This window comes from Podarcis gaigeae (genome assembly GCF_964106915.1).
Source record: "Podarcis gaigeae genome assembly, chromosome: 2".
Lineage (NCBI taxonomy): Eukaryota > Metazoa > Chordata > Lepidosauria > Squamata > Lacertidae > Podarcis > Podarcis gaigeae.
Genome location: NC_139679.1, coordinates 56729864 through 56748321, shown reverse-complemented (window position 1 = coordinate 56748321; position 18458 = coordinate 56729864). Strand labels below are relative to the sequence as shown.

Genomic DNA, 18458 nt, shown 5'->3' with positions numbered 1-18458 from the left:
CTTTCAGGATGCTTTCTTAGGAATTCCCATTAGGATTTGTATGGTTCTGGGAGAAAATGAGAAAGGCTCTAAAAGCTTCTTATGCTAGAAGAAACAGTTTGAAAACTGGTTTTTGCACATTAATAAACCAATCAGATTTTTAAACGTAGTAAAGCTCAAGCAACAAAGATAAATAGATAATTTAAAAAATCCTCTTAAATAACTGAAACTCATTTATTATTATAATCTCTACTCACATGCCTTTCAGGTAGTTTAAGCTGCACTCCTCTTACTTAGTATTTCAGTACACTGTATCTACCTCTTTCCATCATGCATGTACTTTTAAAAAACAAGACTAAAAACATAAATGACTACTTTCCCTTCTTTCAGCTTCTTCCACTCCTATGAATATTTTTAAAGGATAGAAGAAGTAAGATTTCAGTTTTTCTTTCTTTCTAGTGACTGTTAGTCAAAATCAGCACTGGTCAATCTTATAGCTGAGGGTGAATTCAGCCCTTCTAGAACTGCCCCCGTTGCCCAGGCCAATCCATATATAACATGGCTAAAAGCCTATACTAGAGCAGTGTTATAGATATCTTAAGTGGCATTTTTAAATGTAAGGTGGCTGAAGGAGGAACAAGATCAGACAGACAGGTCATTGTGCCCTCCTTCCGTCGTGTTTCATGTATTATTATTTAAGAAATTTAGACCACACTTTTTACTATGTATCACAAAGCTGCTTACAAAAATAAGTAATGAAGCATGAAACCGAAAAAAATTAAAACATAGATTAAAATACAAGAGAGCAGAAAACAGCACCCATAATGCAAAGGCCTCCTGAAAGAAAACCATTTTAACCTGATGTACACAAAAATGGGAAAGGAGACAATGGGTCTCCTTACTCCCACCTCACCATGGATAGATACATACATTGCAATGTATTCTGTAGGCTGCCTGATATCAAACGTTTACTAATAATAATAATAATAATAATAATAATAATAATAATAATAATTTATTATTTATACCCCGCCCATCTGGCTGGGCCTCCCCAGCCACTCTGGGCAGCTTCCATAAAAACCAAAAATACAATAAAATATCACACGTTAAAAACTTCCCTGAACAGGGCTGCCTTAAGATGTCTTCTGAATGTCACCATATGTATTTTTTGTAATAAACAGCACAACTTTGAGACAAGCACCTTGAAGGAGTTGCTAACTACTAAAAATCACAGACCAAAATAATTAGATGGTATTGGTTGTCCAGTAACCACATCTTGAAGAACACAGAGAAGGAATATGGTATTGAGAAGGAAGGGAAACATGTACCCAAGTTAACTTTAAATTCAGAGATATGAAGAAAATATGTCACTGTTAATGAAATGAACATGCTAAATGACACACAACTTAAAAAAATTAACCTTTAACCATTCTGTTGCCAGAAAGAGAGGTGTACGGGGATACATTTGCAGCCTCACAAAAACAAGTCAGTATTTAAAACAAAACAAAACAAAACAAAACCCAAATTTCTCAAACTGACAGTATTTCATAACCCAGTCTTCGTTGTAGTTTGGTTTCAATCTTACTCACAACAGGCTACAATTAGATTTAACTGCATGAACAAAGCAGTATTAACTAGTGAACCTTACACATAAAGAGCCAGACTAAAAACATCAAGCTCCAACAATTACTTGTAATTAATAGACAATTGTCTACAAAGTCAAAAATGTTAATATGCTGTATTACTCTTTTACTACAAAGGCAAGAGTACTTTATAACAATTATCTGTTCAAATACTTTAGGGCTCTAATTCACATTTATCATTTCTATCATTTCAAATTTAGGCTGTTCAACTGCAAGCTAGTTCAAGTGTGGATAGTTAATGATACTAGTGTAATGAGATATTTAATTCTTTCTTTTTTAAAAAAATGTTGATACAATGTCCTTGTGTTAAAACCAGAGCAGTCATAAAATTCTAGTAATCTTATATTTCAGCAACGTTACTTTAAAAATGTTCAAATCATAACAATACAACTTCCAGGTTTCTTTATTTTTTCTAGATCTAGAGCAACAGGTCTTAATCTCTTCCACAGTAGACTCTTGCCTACATCACAGGAATTTTGAGGATGTAAGACTTGGAACCACTATATAAATGACATTTATTCATATTTTAATGAAACCATATGATACTGAAGTTGTATTACAGGGAGAAAAACTCAAACCATTTTAATTTGGAGTGAGATAAAAACTGCATTTTTAAAAAACCTCATGCACTTACAACTTTATATGGTTCAGCAAAGAGAGGAGAGTTAGGTGGAAAGGCTTCTTCACCCTGCTGAATTTCTTGATTACGTCTCTCTCTTTCTTTGATACGCAGCGCATTCCGGTCTTCACGGTTCATGTTGCTATGAACAAAAACAATTTGATTACCTAAATGGGTACAGAGGTAAAAGAACTGATGATGTTTTGCCCCCTGGACAGTCTTATGAACCCCCCTCCCCTTTAACACCATCCGGTGCATTCCTTTTAAGATAGGGAATGCCTCAACACTACAACTTGCCTTACAGATATGACACCGGTATAACTTTATGCAATTACTTTGATATGTAAAACTGCAAAGCATTATTTAAACGAACTCCTACTCTTAGATCATGTTACCTGCATAATTAGAATAGGCCAATCGAGAAGAGAATCAAAGGTTTTTATCAAATTAAACACGTTATTAATTCAGCTTTCTATTTTTTATGGTTATTCAAATCACCTCCCACCAGCCAGCCTATGAACACACATTCCCATATACAACATTGCCATCTACGATTGATCTACCTCATTTTTCTTTCTTTCTGTCCCCAACAGAGCCTCCTTGGTGTCCATCCTCCGTAGCATGCTCTCAGCTTTGCTGTTTCTAGGTTCCCTAAAAATGACATTTCTACTCTAAATACACATTTCAGTAAACATCTCCAAATTTACAACAACCTCTAAAAATGTCTACACTTCCTCCCTGAATAGGACCTTCTGATCCTTGTGGGTTAAGAACTTGGAAGGTTTCCCTTATAAAACAGGCTTACTGACATCTGACGTAACAGAACACTGCTTTAATTTGACCTACTGCTCTAAATATATGCCATAAATCTAAAAGGATTCCCCTTAAGCTCAAGGAAGCATCTAAGTTAAGAACAAGATTCTACTTACAAGAAAGTTTGTGAACACGGTGTGCTGAGTGCAAAGTCACACTAAGAGTGTTTCATGTCCAGAACACTAACTTACTTTCAATTAGGGCTGAGTTTTAGTTTGGATTTCCAAGGTGAGGGCAGGGTAGACAACAAATTTGGAAGGGGGGGTTAATTCATAGCGGCCACCACTTTTCTTTCCCAAAAGTCATCTAGAGCGATACCATGTGCAACCTGCCTCCATCTGATTTTTGGTAATTCCCCCTCCCACTGCGGCCCATGTCACATACTGTACTGGGCCTTTCCTGAGTCCTGCAAACTTCAGTAGAGGCTTCTTGAGGATGCATGGGCTGCAGTGGAGAAATGGTGGCAGGAAAACCTCATTAAATGAGTACACTTCTGATCATAAAGCTGGATATCCTCTTAGGTCAACTTCAATTAACACTGTTTTCACAATAATTTGACTTCTACCTAGGCTGTCAGTCTATTACAAGCAAAAGGAAGTTAAGTTGTGGAATCTCCATGAAATTCACTTACTTTATATAGTGTGGGTGGGGAACTGTCTCACCCTTGGCATTCATCCTGAGCAAGTCTCTCTCCCCAGTCTACACCCCTCCCCAGGCCTGTTCTGTACCCACATTGAGTGCTTCTGTCTGAATGGAATATGTCCTTGACCTCTAACAATGATTCTTGGTAACCTAGATGGAGGGAGTGGGTGTGTGGGTATAGAACCTCTGACTTTTGTGTGACTGGATAGTAGCCTAGTATAGAAGGCAAGAGTCACAATCCATTTTTGCCTCTGGCCTCATCCATCAGTGGCATGAAGCCCCCGAAGTTCTTCCATGAGAGAATGTAGCCCTCAGTTCCCCACTCCTGTTATAAAAAGAGATTATTTAATGTGCAGTATCTTCTAAACACATAGGTATGCGGTCGCCCCAAGATTTCCAGAGCAATAAGTTTAACTGCCACTAATAACCACTTGATGGGGCACAGTGAAGAGCTTCTTCACAAGGAACATCTGGCTGATGACTTATTGCACAGAACATTTATAGCCAATCCACTCCTCCCAGTCACAGAGTGAGCTGAGTAAACTCTCAAAGGTTCTGGAAAGCTCGCAAAGGTTCATTGCAAAACTGAATCTTACCTAACCGTTAACAGCTAGTGGAAGAAATCTCACTTTCCGTATTTTGCATAATCCATTGCCTTCTCAGTAACACCCTCCTTTATAAACTAGAATGGAAGTACAGTCATACCTCATGTTACGTTTGCTTCACGTTGCAGCTATTCAGGTTATGAATGCGGCAAACCCGGAAGTTCAGTGCATGCACAGAAGCAATCTGTGTGCTTTGCGCACGCGCAGTATCAACACTCTACTTACAGACTTTTTGGGGTGCGGATGGCACCCTGAAACGGATCACATTCATAAGTTGAGGCACCACTGTAATGGATTATATCTAATGCTAAGTGTGACTTATGGGTCTTGCAACCCTCTAGAGCAGATGTGGAGGGTATGCCAGGGCTGCAGGGAGGAGAGAAGGGGGAAATTTTGTTGTGCAAGTGGAAGTCTGTTGCACTAGCGGAATAGCAGTGTTGGATACTACCCAACATTTTAAAACAGAATGCACCATTTTTCCAGAATGAGAAATATTACTATGAATATTAAAGACAGAATGCATTAGGAAATCATGAAATTGCTCTAGTTATGATGTTTAGCTTTTATATTAAAAAGTATTATTTGAAACATGCCTAGAAGGCAAACAATTAACTTAGTAACTTTAATTAACCTTTAAGCAGGCAAAACAGCAACAGTTATTTACTAAATTAGAAGCTTTATAACAAAAGCAAAAGCAAACTTCAATCAGTAATTATCTTTAAAAACCAACATTGCAGGTGACTTTTCAAACCTTAAGCTTGTCCTCAGGCAAATATACTTGGAAGGTAGAAGGATAAACACCACTGAAGATCAAATGAAGTGACATACTAAGTGTTAAAACCAGAGTTAAATACATTCTTTCACTTCCATCAACTATCTATGAAAGGGTGATTTTGAAAAATTAAACTCTACTTATTTATTTTAAATCTGCAAGACGATCCAGGAATCAGCACATTTTTACATGAGTAGAATGTGTCCTTTTATTTAAAATGCACCTCTGGGTTATTTGTGGGGCATAGGAATTCGTTCATTCCCCCCTCCCCACCCACAAAAAAATATAGTCCGGCCCACCACATGGTCTGAGGGACGGTGGACCGGCCCATGGCTGAAAAACGTTGCTGACCCCTGTTCTATGACAATAAGAACATTTATTCTGAAACACTTAGCATTTTGCCCAAAGGCAGAAGTTTACATATCAATCTTTAAAGGTCATTCTACCTTCATTTGACAAAACAAAACAAAACACATCACACATACTAGGAAATTGGTAGGATAAAGGATGTCAAGATGTCAAAGGATGTCACCATTTTTGGATGTGGTTTCATTTCCTCCTACTTACCCCTGTCATTACCTAATACGTTCTAAACTACAGTAATGTCCTCTTAAGAACATGCAAAATTGCTATACTGAGTGATACCATTGGCCCATGTAGTTCAATACCATTCACACCGATTGGCAGTGGCTCTCCAGGGTTTAACACTTTCAGGCAGTCTTTCCCAGATCTATGTCAAGATGTCAGATTTAACCTGGAACTTTTGGGATGCAAAGCATATGCAGTATCACTGAGATACAGTGCAGATTCAATTCAAATGAATGTACTGTATAGCCGACTGCCATGTTTCATGCCCAAAACACAAATACAAGCATTTACGCATTTATGTATAAGGCTTTTTGAAAAACAAGATTTAAAAAATCTATTAAAGAATGTTAGTGAGTTTTGAAGTATCTCCTTGAGAAGAAATCACCATTTCAGTGGTCTTGAGGGCTTTTGAATGGTTTGTTGTTTAAATGCTTTCATAAGCAAAAGCACATTCAGTGCCAGTGAACTAGACATGATGCAACATGAGCTATGTTTGCCAATATTTGGCTATGAATGATAAATAAGCTCCAGCACAGTTATAAATAACTAGGTCTTTGTTATTCTACAGGATGCCTATCCACCTAACTACCACCAGAAATAGTTAGAAGTACAGCAGATCTAAGAAATCATTTCAAAATACCAAGTAAATGCTGAGCTAATGCAGTTCTACACAAACTTGTATAATCTAAAATGAGAAAAATTATTTATTTCATTTATCAGTTACTTTTTACAATAAAGTCTCAAAGTGACCTGACAAAAGTATGTAAAAGACAATTTAAAACCAGAAAAAAACTAAAACAACTAACAATACAAAATCCACAATATATTATTAAGGACTAAGTTCTACCCTCCACTCTAAAATATGAGCACCACCCTAGGAGGCAACATTAATTAACTGAAGGCCTTTGGGTCATTTCTGATATAATATATGCTTCTGAAAGCTAAGAGTAAATACATTTGCTCAGTAAGAAATTCAAAAAGTCTTGAAATAAGTGATGCAATATACCCATTGTGCACAAGAATGTGTCCCTATCTTTCAAAGGCAGGTATCTTTTAGTTTAGTATCCAATGGTTGGCTTTGATGCACAGCAAACTTGTATCAATGCATGTATCTGATATATACAGGCATTCATGTCAGCGTCAGTTACAGACTGCCTCACTCATAGCAATAATGTTGGCATAGGGCTGTTATAATCTTGCACATAAAAGGGGCTTTTAAAAATCGTATTTCAGCTGAAACTGTCAGGAATTTAATAATGTAGAATAAACGTATGAGGGCATAGTTTGCAAAGTTCGCAATTAAATGCCATAATCTGTGATGTTTATTTCTCTCACCTTTAATATCAGGTCTGAAGCTCTGTCACTTTAATAAATATCAGTTTTTGATAGCAAGATAAAATATGGCTTCATGTGACATTCTTTGTCAAATAACAATATAATGAATTAAAATAATTAAGTCTCAATATTATGAGTGTATCAGAGATGACAGTTTCTCTATAATTGGAACCTCATTGTTCCAAAGGAAGCATAAAAATGCTGCCAACTTGCTTGGTTGCAGTTACGAGATTCCCCAGTTATGATAAGCCCTGCTGACTGAAGTTAGTAAAGTTATAGTTGCACTTGTCTATTTCCAAAAGTGTTTCTACTTCATTCAAAATACACAGGATTATTCTAGCCTGGCTGTTCCTTGTTTCACCAACAAAGCAAAAAGCAAGCTAAAAGACAACAAAACAACATTCAAAGCTGGCTTCATCCACTTCCATTCTGAAAGCTCTAATAAACCTTTATCAGCTTTGTCTATCATTGAAATAAAACAAACTGTCTTTGGTTTCAACAGTTTCCTGTTCAGTTATCCTTATACCAGTGGATGACTTGAGCTTCACTTAATTCATAGAACCTACAATATTCAGGACAAAAGCCACAAGACAAAGAAATTAACATATCAACACTATTTGGAGAAAAGCTGGATATTATTTCAGAGAATTTGATATTTAGGGTCATATCCAGTGTTAGTCATACTCAGAATGTATTTAAGTTATACAAGTTCACTGATTTCAACGGCGCTAATCTGAGTATGACGTACTTAGATATCACTCTTAGTTCTTGTAGTTACAGCAGAATGATTAGCACGCAGAGTTTTTGTGGGGCATGCTTTTACATGCCCAAGTACATGGCTCTGACAGTTCCTGATGTATTGTCTTATTTCCATAATTAGTTAAACTCAAAAATATATGTGAACCAATAGTATGTAGGTATTCATCATTTCTCTGTAAATTCAAATACACAGTCTGTACATTACTATCCACTATAGCTTATTCACTGCCTGAATGTAACATTAGTCATATAATCAAATCATCAGGTTAAGACTATTTGATATATGTCAGGTGACTGAGAAACCAACTATGGCAAGAAGTGGAAGTACTGTCGAAACACAATGGAATTAACAGCTCTCTCATTGCTCAGGAATTTGATGCCTACAAAGGTATCATCACCTTCTTAACTGAGCAGAACTTCTTATGAATACATCAACAATTTTAGTATCTTCTCCAATGTATTATCTCACTTAACTGCAAAAAAGAACAAGAATTTGGCTCAACTCTCTTGAAGCAGAAACTTTTCCAAAGTCATATGGCCACAAGCTTAAGTCTTAACATATTGTCACAATTACACTCTGCTAACACTTCGGATGGTGACCCTCTATGCCTTTCTGTTGCCATTTGATGTTCCCATCCCCTTTCCTCACTGTCCAATTTCCTTCAAACCTCAGCCCCAAAATTTGTCTCTTCTATAAGGCTTTGGGCTTGAAACTGCATTCCAGTACACATTTAGCTGCAAAGAACTCTCACTGAAAGCAATGAGACTTACTTTTGAGTAACATAGGATCGCACTAACCTTAGCCCACATTCCCAACTAAAATTAAGCCATGTGCATGTAGCTTCATTTGTTTGCATTCATTCTTCACTACCTGAGCCTCTCCATTTCCCCCAGTCTAACATTTTTACTATAACTATTAAGAATAGGAACCCATCTTCTGCTTCAGTAATGATGAGCGTGTGCATGGTTGTGTGTCAATTGGATGAATGTAAAATGGTTGCTTCCAGTACACGGTTATTCAATTAGATTTTAATGTTAACCATCCTGAGATTTTTCGATTAAGGGTGCTACATATAGTTTGTGTGTGCGCGTGCACACACCCACCCACCTGCTTCTTCTGGCAGTCTGCTCAGTTTTATGTTGTATAGGAGGGAACTTTGCCTCCTCCTCACCTAGAACTGAAATCAAGGAGTCTGTCAGTGGAAGGTTGGGTTGCTATGATAGTCTGCTAAGCTTCTGTTCTGGGCACACAGAGAAGAGTGCTTTGCTCCTTGTGTGGCTCAACAAAGAAACATAATGAGCTGATGAAGTGACACAGGGACCCACACCTTCACTTACAAGCCTTCTATGCTCAGCAACCAGGCAGTGAAGCCCCTTTCTGCACATCCAGCACAGAAACCAGGTGAGGAGAGAACAAGGCAGGGAACATTCTATGTGCCCTCCACTAGTCAGCTTCATTTAAAATGTTTTCCTCACCTACTCATAAGAAAGGTTAGAAAGATCTACCAACTCCTCTTGTAAGTACAAGGCAGGTACTGTACGTTGGTTGGTTGGTTGGTTGGTTGGTTGGTTGGTTATTTATTTATTTATTGGCTAGTAACTTTGATGGGTAATTCAGAAGGCTGGTACACACACTGCCTTACTTCCACTTCTTTATGAATTACCCAGTAAATCTTATACAAATCCTTCAATTCCTCAATCCATTTCTGCCCAAGTGGCTGCATTTCTTTTGCCCAGACACTTATAAGTATGAAGCTTATGCACCTCCCATAACATGGTATCTATGGTCTGTGCCAAACAGAACATGCCTATTGACTCAAACGATTTAATCATACCAGCAGATGTCTTCTAGCAAACCATACCTGTTACTGCAATAAAATGCAAAAGCAAAGCATAAATTAAGCAGGCTTTTCATCAAACCACTGTGACCTGAAGGAAAAATCTAAGACTGAGCAAAAAACCATGACTACATGAACACATTCCAGTTGTTGACAAATAACACTTAACTACTTCACCACAACGTTATTCCTTCCTACTTGCCAATATTGCCATCTTATCTGAAAGCAGAATAAGGATGGGAAGCATATATTCAATACTGCTTCAAAAATAAGACAAAAAGTCTCATTTATATATAGGACTATGTGAGCTATTATATATATTCACTATGTAAAATATGAGGAGGATATAAATAGGTACCAGCTTTTCAGAATTTTATATATAGTTTTATATTCACAGTGGATTGTGTCCAGTGGTGTCACTCAGCTGACAGTAAGACGTCAATCTGTGGTACTGGGAGGAAAGAAATTTCACCCCCAAAATGTATTTATTAAAGCAGTGGTTCTCAAACTTTTTCTCTGTACCAGAGAAAATTTGCTCGTGCTTAATTTATAACACAGAATACAACTATTTTATAATATGATCGTGGGACATCCAGAAAGTGTAAAACAATGCAGCTACATGAGAACTTGAATAACTCCCAAAATATAATTATAAATGACAACTAGGATTGTCCTCAATATTCTTGATGCTCTTGCTCTCATTTTGAAAAAATATTTATCCATATTCTGAAAATAAATACATATTATGATCCTATACTACATTGAAATGTTTAAATGTGTCTTTGATTATCCTTGAATCTTCCCACTATACTTGATGTCAAATGCCACACCATTTGAGAATCACTGTATTAAAGGTTTTTTTAAAATAAAACAATTCAAATCCAATAGTCAGTGTGATTTAAAAGATGATGATGATGATAATGATAATGATAATGATGATAATAATAATAATAATAATAATAATAATAATAATAATAATTTATTTATACCCCGCCCATCTGGTTGGCTTCCAACAGAACACTACAATACAATAACCTATTAAACATTAAAAGCTCCCCTAAAGAAAGCTGCCTTCGGATGTCTTCTAAAAGTCTGGTAGTTGTTTTTCTCTTTGACATCTGGTGGGAGGGCGTTCCACAGGGCGGGCGCCACTACCAAGAAGGCCCTCTGCCTGGTTCCCTGTAACTTCGCTTCTCACAGTGAGGGAACCACCAGAAGGCCCTCGGCACTGGAGCCCAGTGTCTGGGCAGAACAACAGGGGTGGAGACGCTCCTTCAGGTATACTGGACCGAGGCCATTTAGGGCTTTAAAGGTCAGCACCAACACTTTGAATTGTGCTCGGAAATGTACTGGGAACCAGTGTAGGTCTTTCAAGACCAGTGTTATATGGTCTCGGCGGCCGCTCCCAGTCACCAGTCTAGCTGCTGCATTCTGGATAAGTTGTAGTTTCCAGGTTACCTTCAAAGGTAGCCCCACATAGAGCGCATTGCAGTAGTCCAAGCAAGAGATAACTAGAGCATGCACCACTCTGGTGAGACAGTCTGCGGGCAGGTAGGGTCTCAGCCTGCGTACCAGATGGAGCTGATAAACAGCTGCCCTGGACACAGAATTGACCTGCATCTCCATGGACAGCTGTGAGTCCAGAATGACTCCCAGGCTGCACACCTGGTCCTTCAGGGGCACAGTTACCCCATTCAGGACCAGGGATATACAAATGCAAAATATATTTTCCTGTTACAATACAGTGATCACTAAGCAACACAATGAACAGGTAATTTCATATCCATGTAACTCCACATTGTCATATGGAGCAGTGGATGAAGGTGAGTTATTCATGTAACTTATAAAATAGGGCCAGACCTTATCAAACCTGTCATGTTTCACAGTGCTGATACCTAGATCTCCTTTCCACATCTCCCAAAGACCTCTTGCATTACCCATTGATTCGTCAATAAGCAGTTTGTAATTTACAAAGGCAGACCCTCTCAGTTGCTTGCTTGACAGACTGGAGGATCCTCTAGAGCAGGGGTGTCCAACAGGTCGATCGAGATCAACTGTTTGATCCCTGGAGGGTTCCAGTTGATCTCGGTCTCCTTTTCCTTTGCATTGTCATCAGAGCATCCAGCCCCACCCCCTCGGCCTGTCCTCCATTTTCGCATGATAGCTGTAACGGAAGATGGACTTTTCGCTGTGAGACAGATTGTTTTCATAGCGATCTTTTGGTGAGTTTTTCCCTTTCCTCAATTTTGTCCCTAAACGAAGCTCAACAACTTTGACCTGAACACCCCAAAAACGGGGTAGATCACTGCCAGTTTTTTATTCTGTGAGTGGATCGCAGTCTCTTGGGAGTTGGGCGCCCCTGCTCTAGAGCAATCATGGGGGGGGGGGGGAATACAGAGGGAGGTTTTCCTCCCTTAGCCTCAGATGAAAGTCTTACTGTCAGCAGAGTGCCACTAAATTTGCTGCACCATGGTTTCTGGTCAAAGCTCATTTCAGAAATTTGGTATTAGTTTAGTATTTATTAGGATATTATTTAAACACTTTAATAGTGGCAGTTCATGTCCTTAGCATTTCCAAACATTACTAAATGAGAAACAGCTGTTGATTATGCATATAGTTCATTTTCAGTTGCATGTTCAAACTATGATCATCTGATTCTTTAAACAGAAGAGATAAATACTGTTGATTATGTATACAATATCAGTGAATATAGTGCCTTGCAGACAAACAATCATAAAAGGGCAGGGTACATTCTATAGGAAATATTATGAGAACCAGGGTGCTTCAGAAAATAAAATGTTAGAACTGGACTAGGGAGGCCTATGTCTATTCACTGACCTCTTTCATGGGCTTGCCACTTGCTACTGGGAAGTCACATATTTTAACATGACAATGATTGCAATCTACCTTAGAATAACTAAACAGTGAGAACACAGCAAGACACAAGCACTGGCAGGGATCTCCTGTCAGGAAGTATATAGACCCTTCATCCAAGTTTTAGCCTAACCAAGACAACTCCCTGTCTCCCAAAAAATGCATTTGACAAAGATCTAAGGACAGGTTTTAGTTCACCATACCATCAGTTTAGAACTGAAGATGAGGATAAATTCATTAAATGGATTCCCTGCTGCATACCAGTTAAACTACAATTTAACAGGTCATTTCCCCTAGAAAGCATATATACTTTACAAATTAAGAATCACACACATTATACGTAAGGAGAGGAGAAATAGTTTTCTAATTCAAAATTACTCAGAAAACTTACATCAACTGGTGCTGGCTACCTGACCTGGCTATCAATATACTGATGAAAACTGTCAACTCCTGGTGAAGCAGTGTCATCTCTCTATTCGTCTGAGGTCAGTGTTAGAGAAGATGAGGGTGAATAAACTTAAGTTCCATTCAGGTAAAAAAATAAACCTATATATGGCATGTGAGTTCCATGACATCTTTAAGGAGGAGGGCAATTTGGACTTGCAACCCTTTGCCCCTGTGCTGAAGGCCAAATTTAAATTTGCTCCAACCTAGAGGCTATTATGTGCAGAGAGGAAAACATATGGGCTTAAGAGCTTAAACCAGAAATCAGCCCCCACTTGTGCCTACAGCAGCTTTGAGACAAGATTTAAGTCAGGAGGAAATCATAACTTTATTGACAATAAACAGTGTAAGTATTGGTGGAGTCTTTGTTAAACTTCTGTTCTGGTACATCCCATAGTAATAGTCAAGTGCATACAAAGTAAGCTAAGAGGTTCTTTAGCCTTAATTTTGTGATATATAGAAAATTTAGTCCAAACAAATTGTGGGGCTTAGGTTATGAACTCACCGTCACTTAAAGCAAAGTATTTAGATTTAAACTAGCTTAATCCTATTATCGTCAATAGGATTCAACAGATTTAAATCCAAATGTCCCCATTAAATTATCAGCCTGATAAACAACAGTCATTTGCTGAAGGTAACAGGCACAGTAATAAACCAAGGAAAGAAGTGTGATACTTGTCTGAGAAGTATTTTCCTTGGAACACTACTCTTTGCTGAATGACTTTCGTTCCTCTCACTCTCAACACCATACATTTCAAATCACAGTGCAGGGATACTGTCCTGATTCCTTAAGGCAATACAGTAAATTGTAAAATGTTTCTTTTTCACATTTCTCAGAGTCAAGCTCTTTCAACAGATGATAAGGAACTAAGTCTGAGTCATTAACATCTCATTCCTGCCTAGAAAGAGATCAACACAATTGAAAGCTTCTTCTCTCAACACTGTTGGCCCAGAGCTGTATCATCCAAGGCTTTCTGGATCCCATCCAAACTATAGCTACCATTCCATACTTATACACAAGCAGTTCAAATACATTTTTGCACAAGTAATTATGATTGTTCTTACTCAGGTGTACATACAGTACTGAGATCAACACAACACATGAACTGTGCCAGCAGGAGTTCCAGTGATAGTAGACCTTTGAGGAAGGACTGCTCTGTTCACAATTACCCAATTCACATGTTATATTTGTTAATACTCATTGTTAAGGACAGTTGGGATGTCCCACAAATACAGAACTAGTATTATGTAAACCTGCCCTCAGTGTTAGTTAAAGAGATAATAGCTATACAGTTAAGATGTATCTTATCTGTGTTACACTGGATAAGACATTTCAAATTCAGATTCTGTGTGGAGTAACAGGAGATCAAGACAGTCCTTCCTTCAAATGGTGAGACTACTGCAGCTTTGGGTACAGTAACAAAAGAGATGGTGAAATCCCCATATCACTTTTAGAGGAACTTCTGCTGACATAAGACAGATAAGATCTGCCAGAAAACTCACTCAAAAAGCAATCTACAGAACTACAATCGCTTTGCCTGATCTGTCCTAAGAGCTACTCAGTATTTCAACAACATAACAAACAGCTGACTGATCACTGGAGTGAGTGGGATTAAAACCCAACTATTGCCATAGAGGAGGTGGTGGTGCTTTAGTTAGCAAAACCATCCAAGAACAAACTCAGATGCACATTTATCTCAAGCTACGGGCACTTCTGGGAAAGAAAGGCAGTGCCATCCCATCTCTGCTTCCATCCTTCGAACACACAATGTATCATCAGAAGCCCTCACGTGTGTGCATTTATGTGATACGGCATATATATGGGGGGGGGGGAGAGAGAGAGAGAAATAGAAGCGCTAGTAACCAGGTGTGCTAGCAGTCATTCTGGGGATACCCTATCCTAGCAGTCATTCTGGGGATACCTCGCTTAAGGATGAAGTACGGAGAGCAGTAAGCGACAGATTAGGAAAGGGATCCAAGGGAGAGGAGCTCCCCTGAATTTCGAAGGAGGGAGGACGGGGAGAATCCGGGGCGTGGGAGAAGCGAAGAAAGGAAGCCCATTCCAAAGTAGAGAGGGAGGAGCGGAAGCAGAAAATGCCTACCCATCCACCACCACCACCCCCCTCCCGGAAGAAGAGGGAAAGAGCGGGGGAGATACATCCTGAGGCGACTTTCGACGCTTTCTATGGGAGGGGGGGTTGCCTGGGACGGGGGTGTAATAACAGCCTCAGCCTCAGCAGCGAGGAGGGAGGGGTCGTCTCACCCACCCCCAGGGAGGGCTCCTTCTTCCCGCTACCTGAGGGGGGGGGGTGAAGCGGGGCCTACCTTACCTTGCCTCGCCCCAGCCCAAGTGCCACCGACAGCGGCGCCAGCTCCGCCCCGAGCCGCCCGGCCACTCACCTCCGTGGGCTCCGTCGCTACACCCCGACCATTTCCCGGTTGCCGCCACCGCCGGGCGGGCGTGAGGAGAGCCAGGAAGGCCCCAGAAGAAGTAGCAGCAGCCGCCGCCGCCGCCACAGGCGAGAGGAGGGGCAGGCCGAGGGAGATCACCGCGGAGAGAAAGGCGCGGAGGCGGAGTTCCATCTCCGGCTCCCCCGCCGCTCCATGTCTGGGGGCCGCCGAGCCGGGGCTGCGCTGAAACGCGAGAGGGCGGCGGTGTCAAGGCCTCCCCGACGACGCCAGTCTCCGCCGCCGCCTCCCTCCTTCTCTTTCCCTCTCTGGAGTCGGATTACCCAGCAGCCCCCGCGGCAAGCACAGCCCCACCGCCCCAAAGCCCAGCAGCTGAGAGGAGGGGCCTAAGGCCTCACCACGTGATCCCCCGGCGGAAAGCAGCCAACGCCGCCGGGAGAAGGCGAGCACCGCCCTCGCCCAGAAAGGAAGCGCAGGAGGATTCGGGCACGTCACGTGACCAGGGATCTCTTTTTCTCTTTTTTTGAAGTCGATGATTACAAAAAACCGTTGCTCTCCCGCGCCCTCTACAGGGGAAAGTCGGAGCAGCAACGTGGGCGCCTGTGCTGTGGTCGATCCGGGCGGATGCGGCGAAGTAGGGTCCGGGTTTGCATAGGAGTCTGGGAGTCCCCCTCGGAGCATCCGAGGGATGGAGTCCTGCAAAGCTCAAATGCCGAGTTAAGGGGGTTAAACGCATGCCTAGCCGCCATTGAGAAATGGATTCAAATCGGGTATGGTGCGCAATTCTTCCACGCAAATGCACAAGGAGGTCACTGCTTTCTGCGGGAGGGCTTCCCCTTCAGATTCCCTGCAATATCAGAAGCCTCCTCCTCGTTCTCCGCAGTCATTTGCCTGCCCGTTTTGAGAAACGGCATTCCTGTTGAGATCCGACAGGCGCCCACTAACTTAAAATGTGGTTTTTTATATATATATATGTATACTTAAAAGTGATTTTATTCACCCAGGTAACATATTATTAGCCAAGAAAGCTATCTAAAGCCTTCATATGTTACCAATTGTATTGTATCCTTACTAAGTTTGCGAATAACATAGTTGCAGGTTCTGACAGGGGGGAAAACACTCCTCGCTGCTGCTGACAATTCCTTCCAAAGAAAGAGAGAGCCCCTAGACAACATTTTATAGGTGCAACGGGCTCAAATCTCAAGAAAGAGAAAGTTGGTAACAATATCCAGCTTAAAGAACAGAAGTAAACATGGGTTTATCTCTTCGTTTCTGGGTGTTCTAAAACCATTTCTGAAGAGAGGACACTTTGCATGCAGTGCACTGACAGGATGGACAGGAATAACAAGATCCTCCTTCATAGACCTAAAAGGACAGTTGCCTCACCCTGCTGCCTATTATCAGACTCAAATGCCTCAAAAAAGAGAGGTAATGTGTGGTCATACAACAATGGAATTTCACATTAAGAGTCCACTAACACAATAGCATAAATCCAGAGGTGGTGACTAGAAATCTATAATAAACCAGAATAATTTGATAACAGTCAGTAAATGCAAACAGCCAGATAAGAGCAAAACAACACAGAGAATTTATTGTTCTGTACTACACACACACACACACACACACAAACTTATGACGGGGTGAGCTCCCGTTGCTCAGTCCCTGCTCCTGCCATCCTAGCAGTTCGAAAGCACATCAAAGTGCAAGTAGATAAATAGGTACCGCTCCGGTGGGAAGGTAAATGGCGTTTCCGTGTGCTGCTCTGGTTCGCCAGAAGTGGCTTAGTCATGCTGGCCGCATGACCCAGAAGTTGTACGCCGGCTCCCTTGGCCAATAAAGCAAGATGAGCGCCACAACCCCAGAGTCAGACATGACTGGACCTAATGGTCAGGGGTCCCTTGACCTTTATGTGAACAACAGAGGATGATATTTTCCCTCTATGAATGTCCATAAGAAATAAAACTCTCTTCAACAGAGACTGCTGCTTCTATATTTTATCACAGTTCCAAAGACTGAATATGTTTGTCAGAAAGGCTTCATCAATTAATGTTCTAAAAGCAGGAAGTGATCTTTTACTCCCTACCACATGGTTCCCATTTAATGCCCACATTTCTCTGAAACTCTAGCTACTGGAAATATAGCGACCACAAACAGTTGGTAGACATAGGAAAATATCTGCACACACAAAATTGCTTTTCTTGTGGTATATAGAAAACAAATTACACCAGTTGTTATATTTATTTCAGATGAGGGGAATCAACCAAATATGTACATAATTCAAGAAGTAAAAGAATCTTTTCATGCAGCAGACCGTGTTTTATGACAGTAGAGATGCAAAATACAAGGAGAAGACAATGTCACTTTGATTCACAGCGTGGAATCCACCCCCCTTTCTCTAAAGAGCCTGGTATTCAAATGACCCCCTGCTGTTAGTCATAGCAAGACAGAGCTTGATAGAGACCCCAAAGGAGTTAACAGGACTCCACATTCTGTCAACATCTGTGCATACCATGCGCTGGTCTCAACTGCCCTAGGTTAGATTAGGATATTAATTGCCCTTGACAGAGACAACAACACCAGCTTATGGATTGCTTTCATTTCCCCCCCTTTGATGTTCTTTGTCCTCTCCTGTAATTAATTATTGAAACCAATTCAAATTGTTTGTATAATATATCACTCATTCCCAGGCTGAAAAACAACAATAAAAGGTTCAAAAACAAGATACAGGTCAAGTAATTTTAAACCGCTCTGTAATGACTTTAACAAATCAAGAGGTATGTTTAAAAGGGTTCTGAATACATATTCTAAGAATAAAAACATGCAAACCATGCCTCAGAAGACTTCGCGAGAAGGAAAGCCTCTACGGTAGGTTCCAGTGTACATTCTTCAAAGTGTCTGTGAAGCTGTATGATGCTCAGTGTTGAACACTAAAATAAATGCCTCCAAGTCTCCAAATGGCTATCAATAACCCATAAAATCAGTGCAATAATATCTATTCATCAAATAATCAAATGATCTATTCATCATTTTCTCAGTGGAATGAGTAAGGTTGAATAAATTAAAGTTCAATTAACAACATCTCTATAACATGGTCAACTTAAGTACACAGGACTTCATTCACAGATAATTAAAACATCA

At 40.3% G+C, this 18458-nt stretch overlaps 1 protein-coding gene across 3 annotated transcripts in view; it reads right to left on the bottom strand.

Moving 5' to 3' along the window:
* AFF4 (ALF transcription elongation factor 4) overlaps positions 1-15711 on the bottom strand; it is a 52476-nt gene extending 36765 nt beyond the window's left edge. The window contains exons 1-3 of one of the 3 annotated variants that reach the window (XM_083728220.1): positions 15312-15711; positions 2805-2892; positions 2257-2383 (exon numbers count right to left, since the gene is read on the bottom strand). In XM_083728220.1, the coding sequence (XP_083584346.1) occupies positions 2257-2383; positions 2805-2809 (132 nt within the window). In that variant the 5' untranslated portion in view covers positions 2810-2892; positions 15312-15711. Of the gene's footprint in view, positions 1-2256; positions 2384-2804; positions 2893-15241 lie in introns of all 3 variants that reach the window. The other 2 variants (XM_083728219.1, XM_083728221.1) reach the window with 2 other exon arrangements.
* Positions 15712-18458: the final 2747 nt, after the last annotated feature.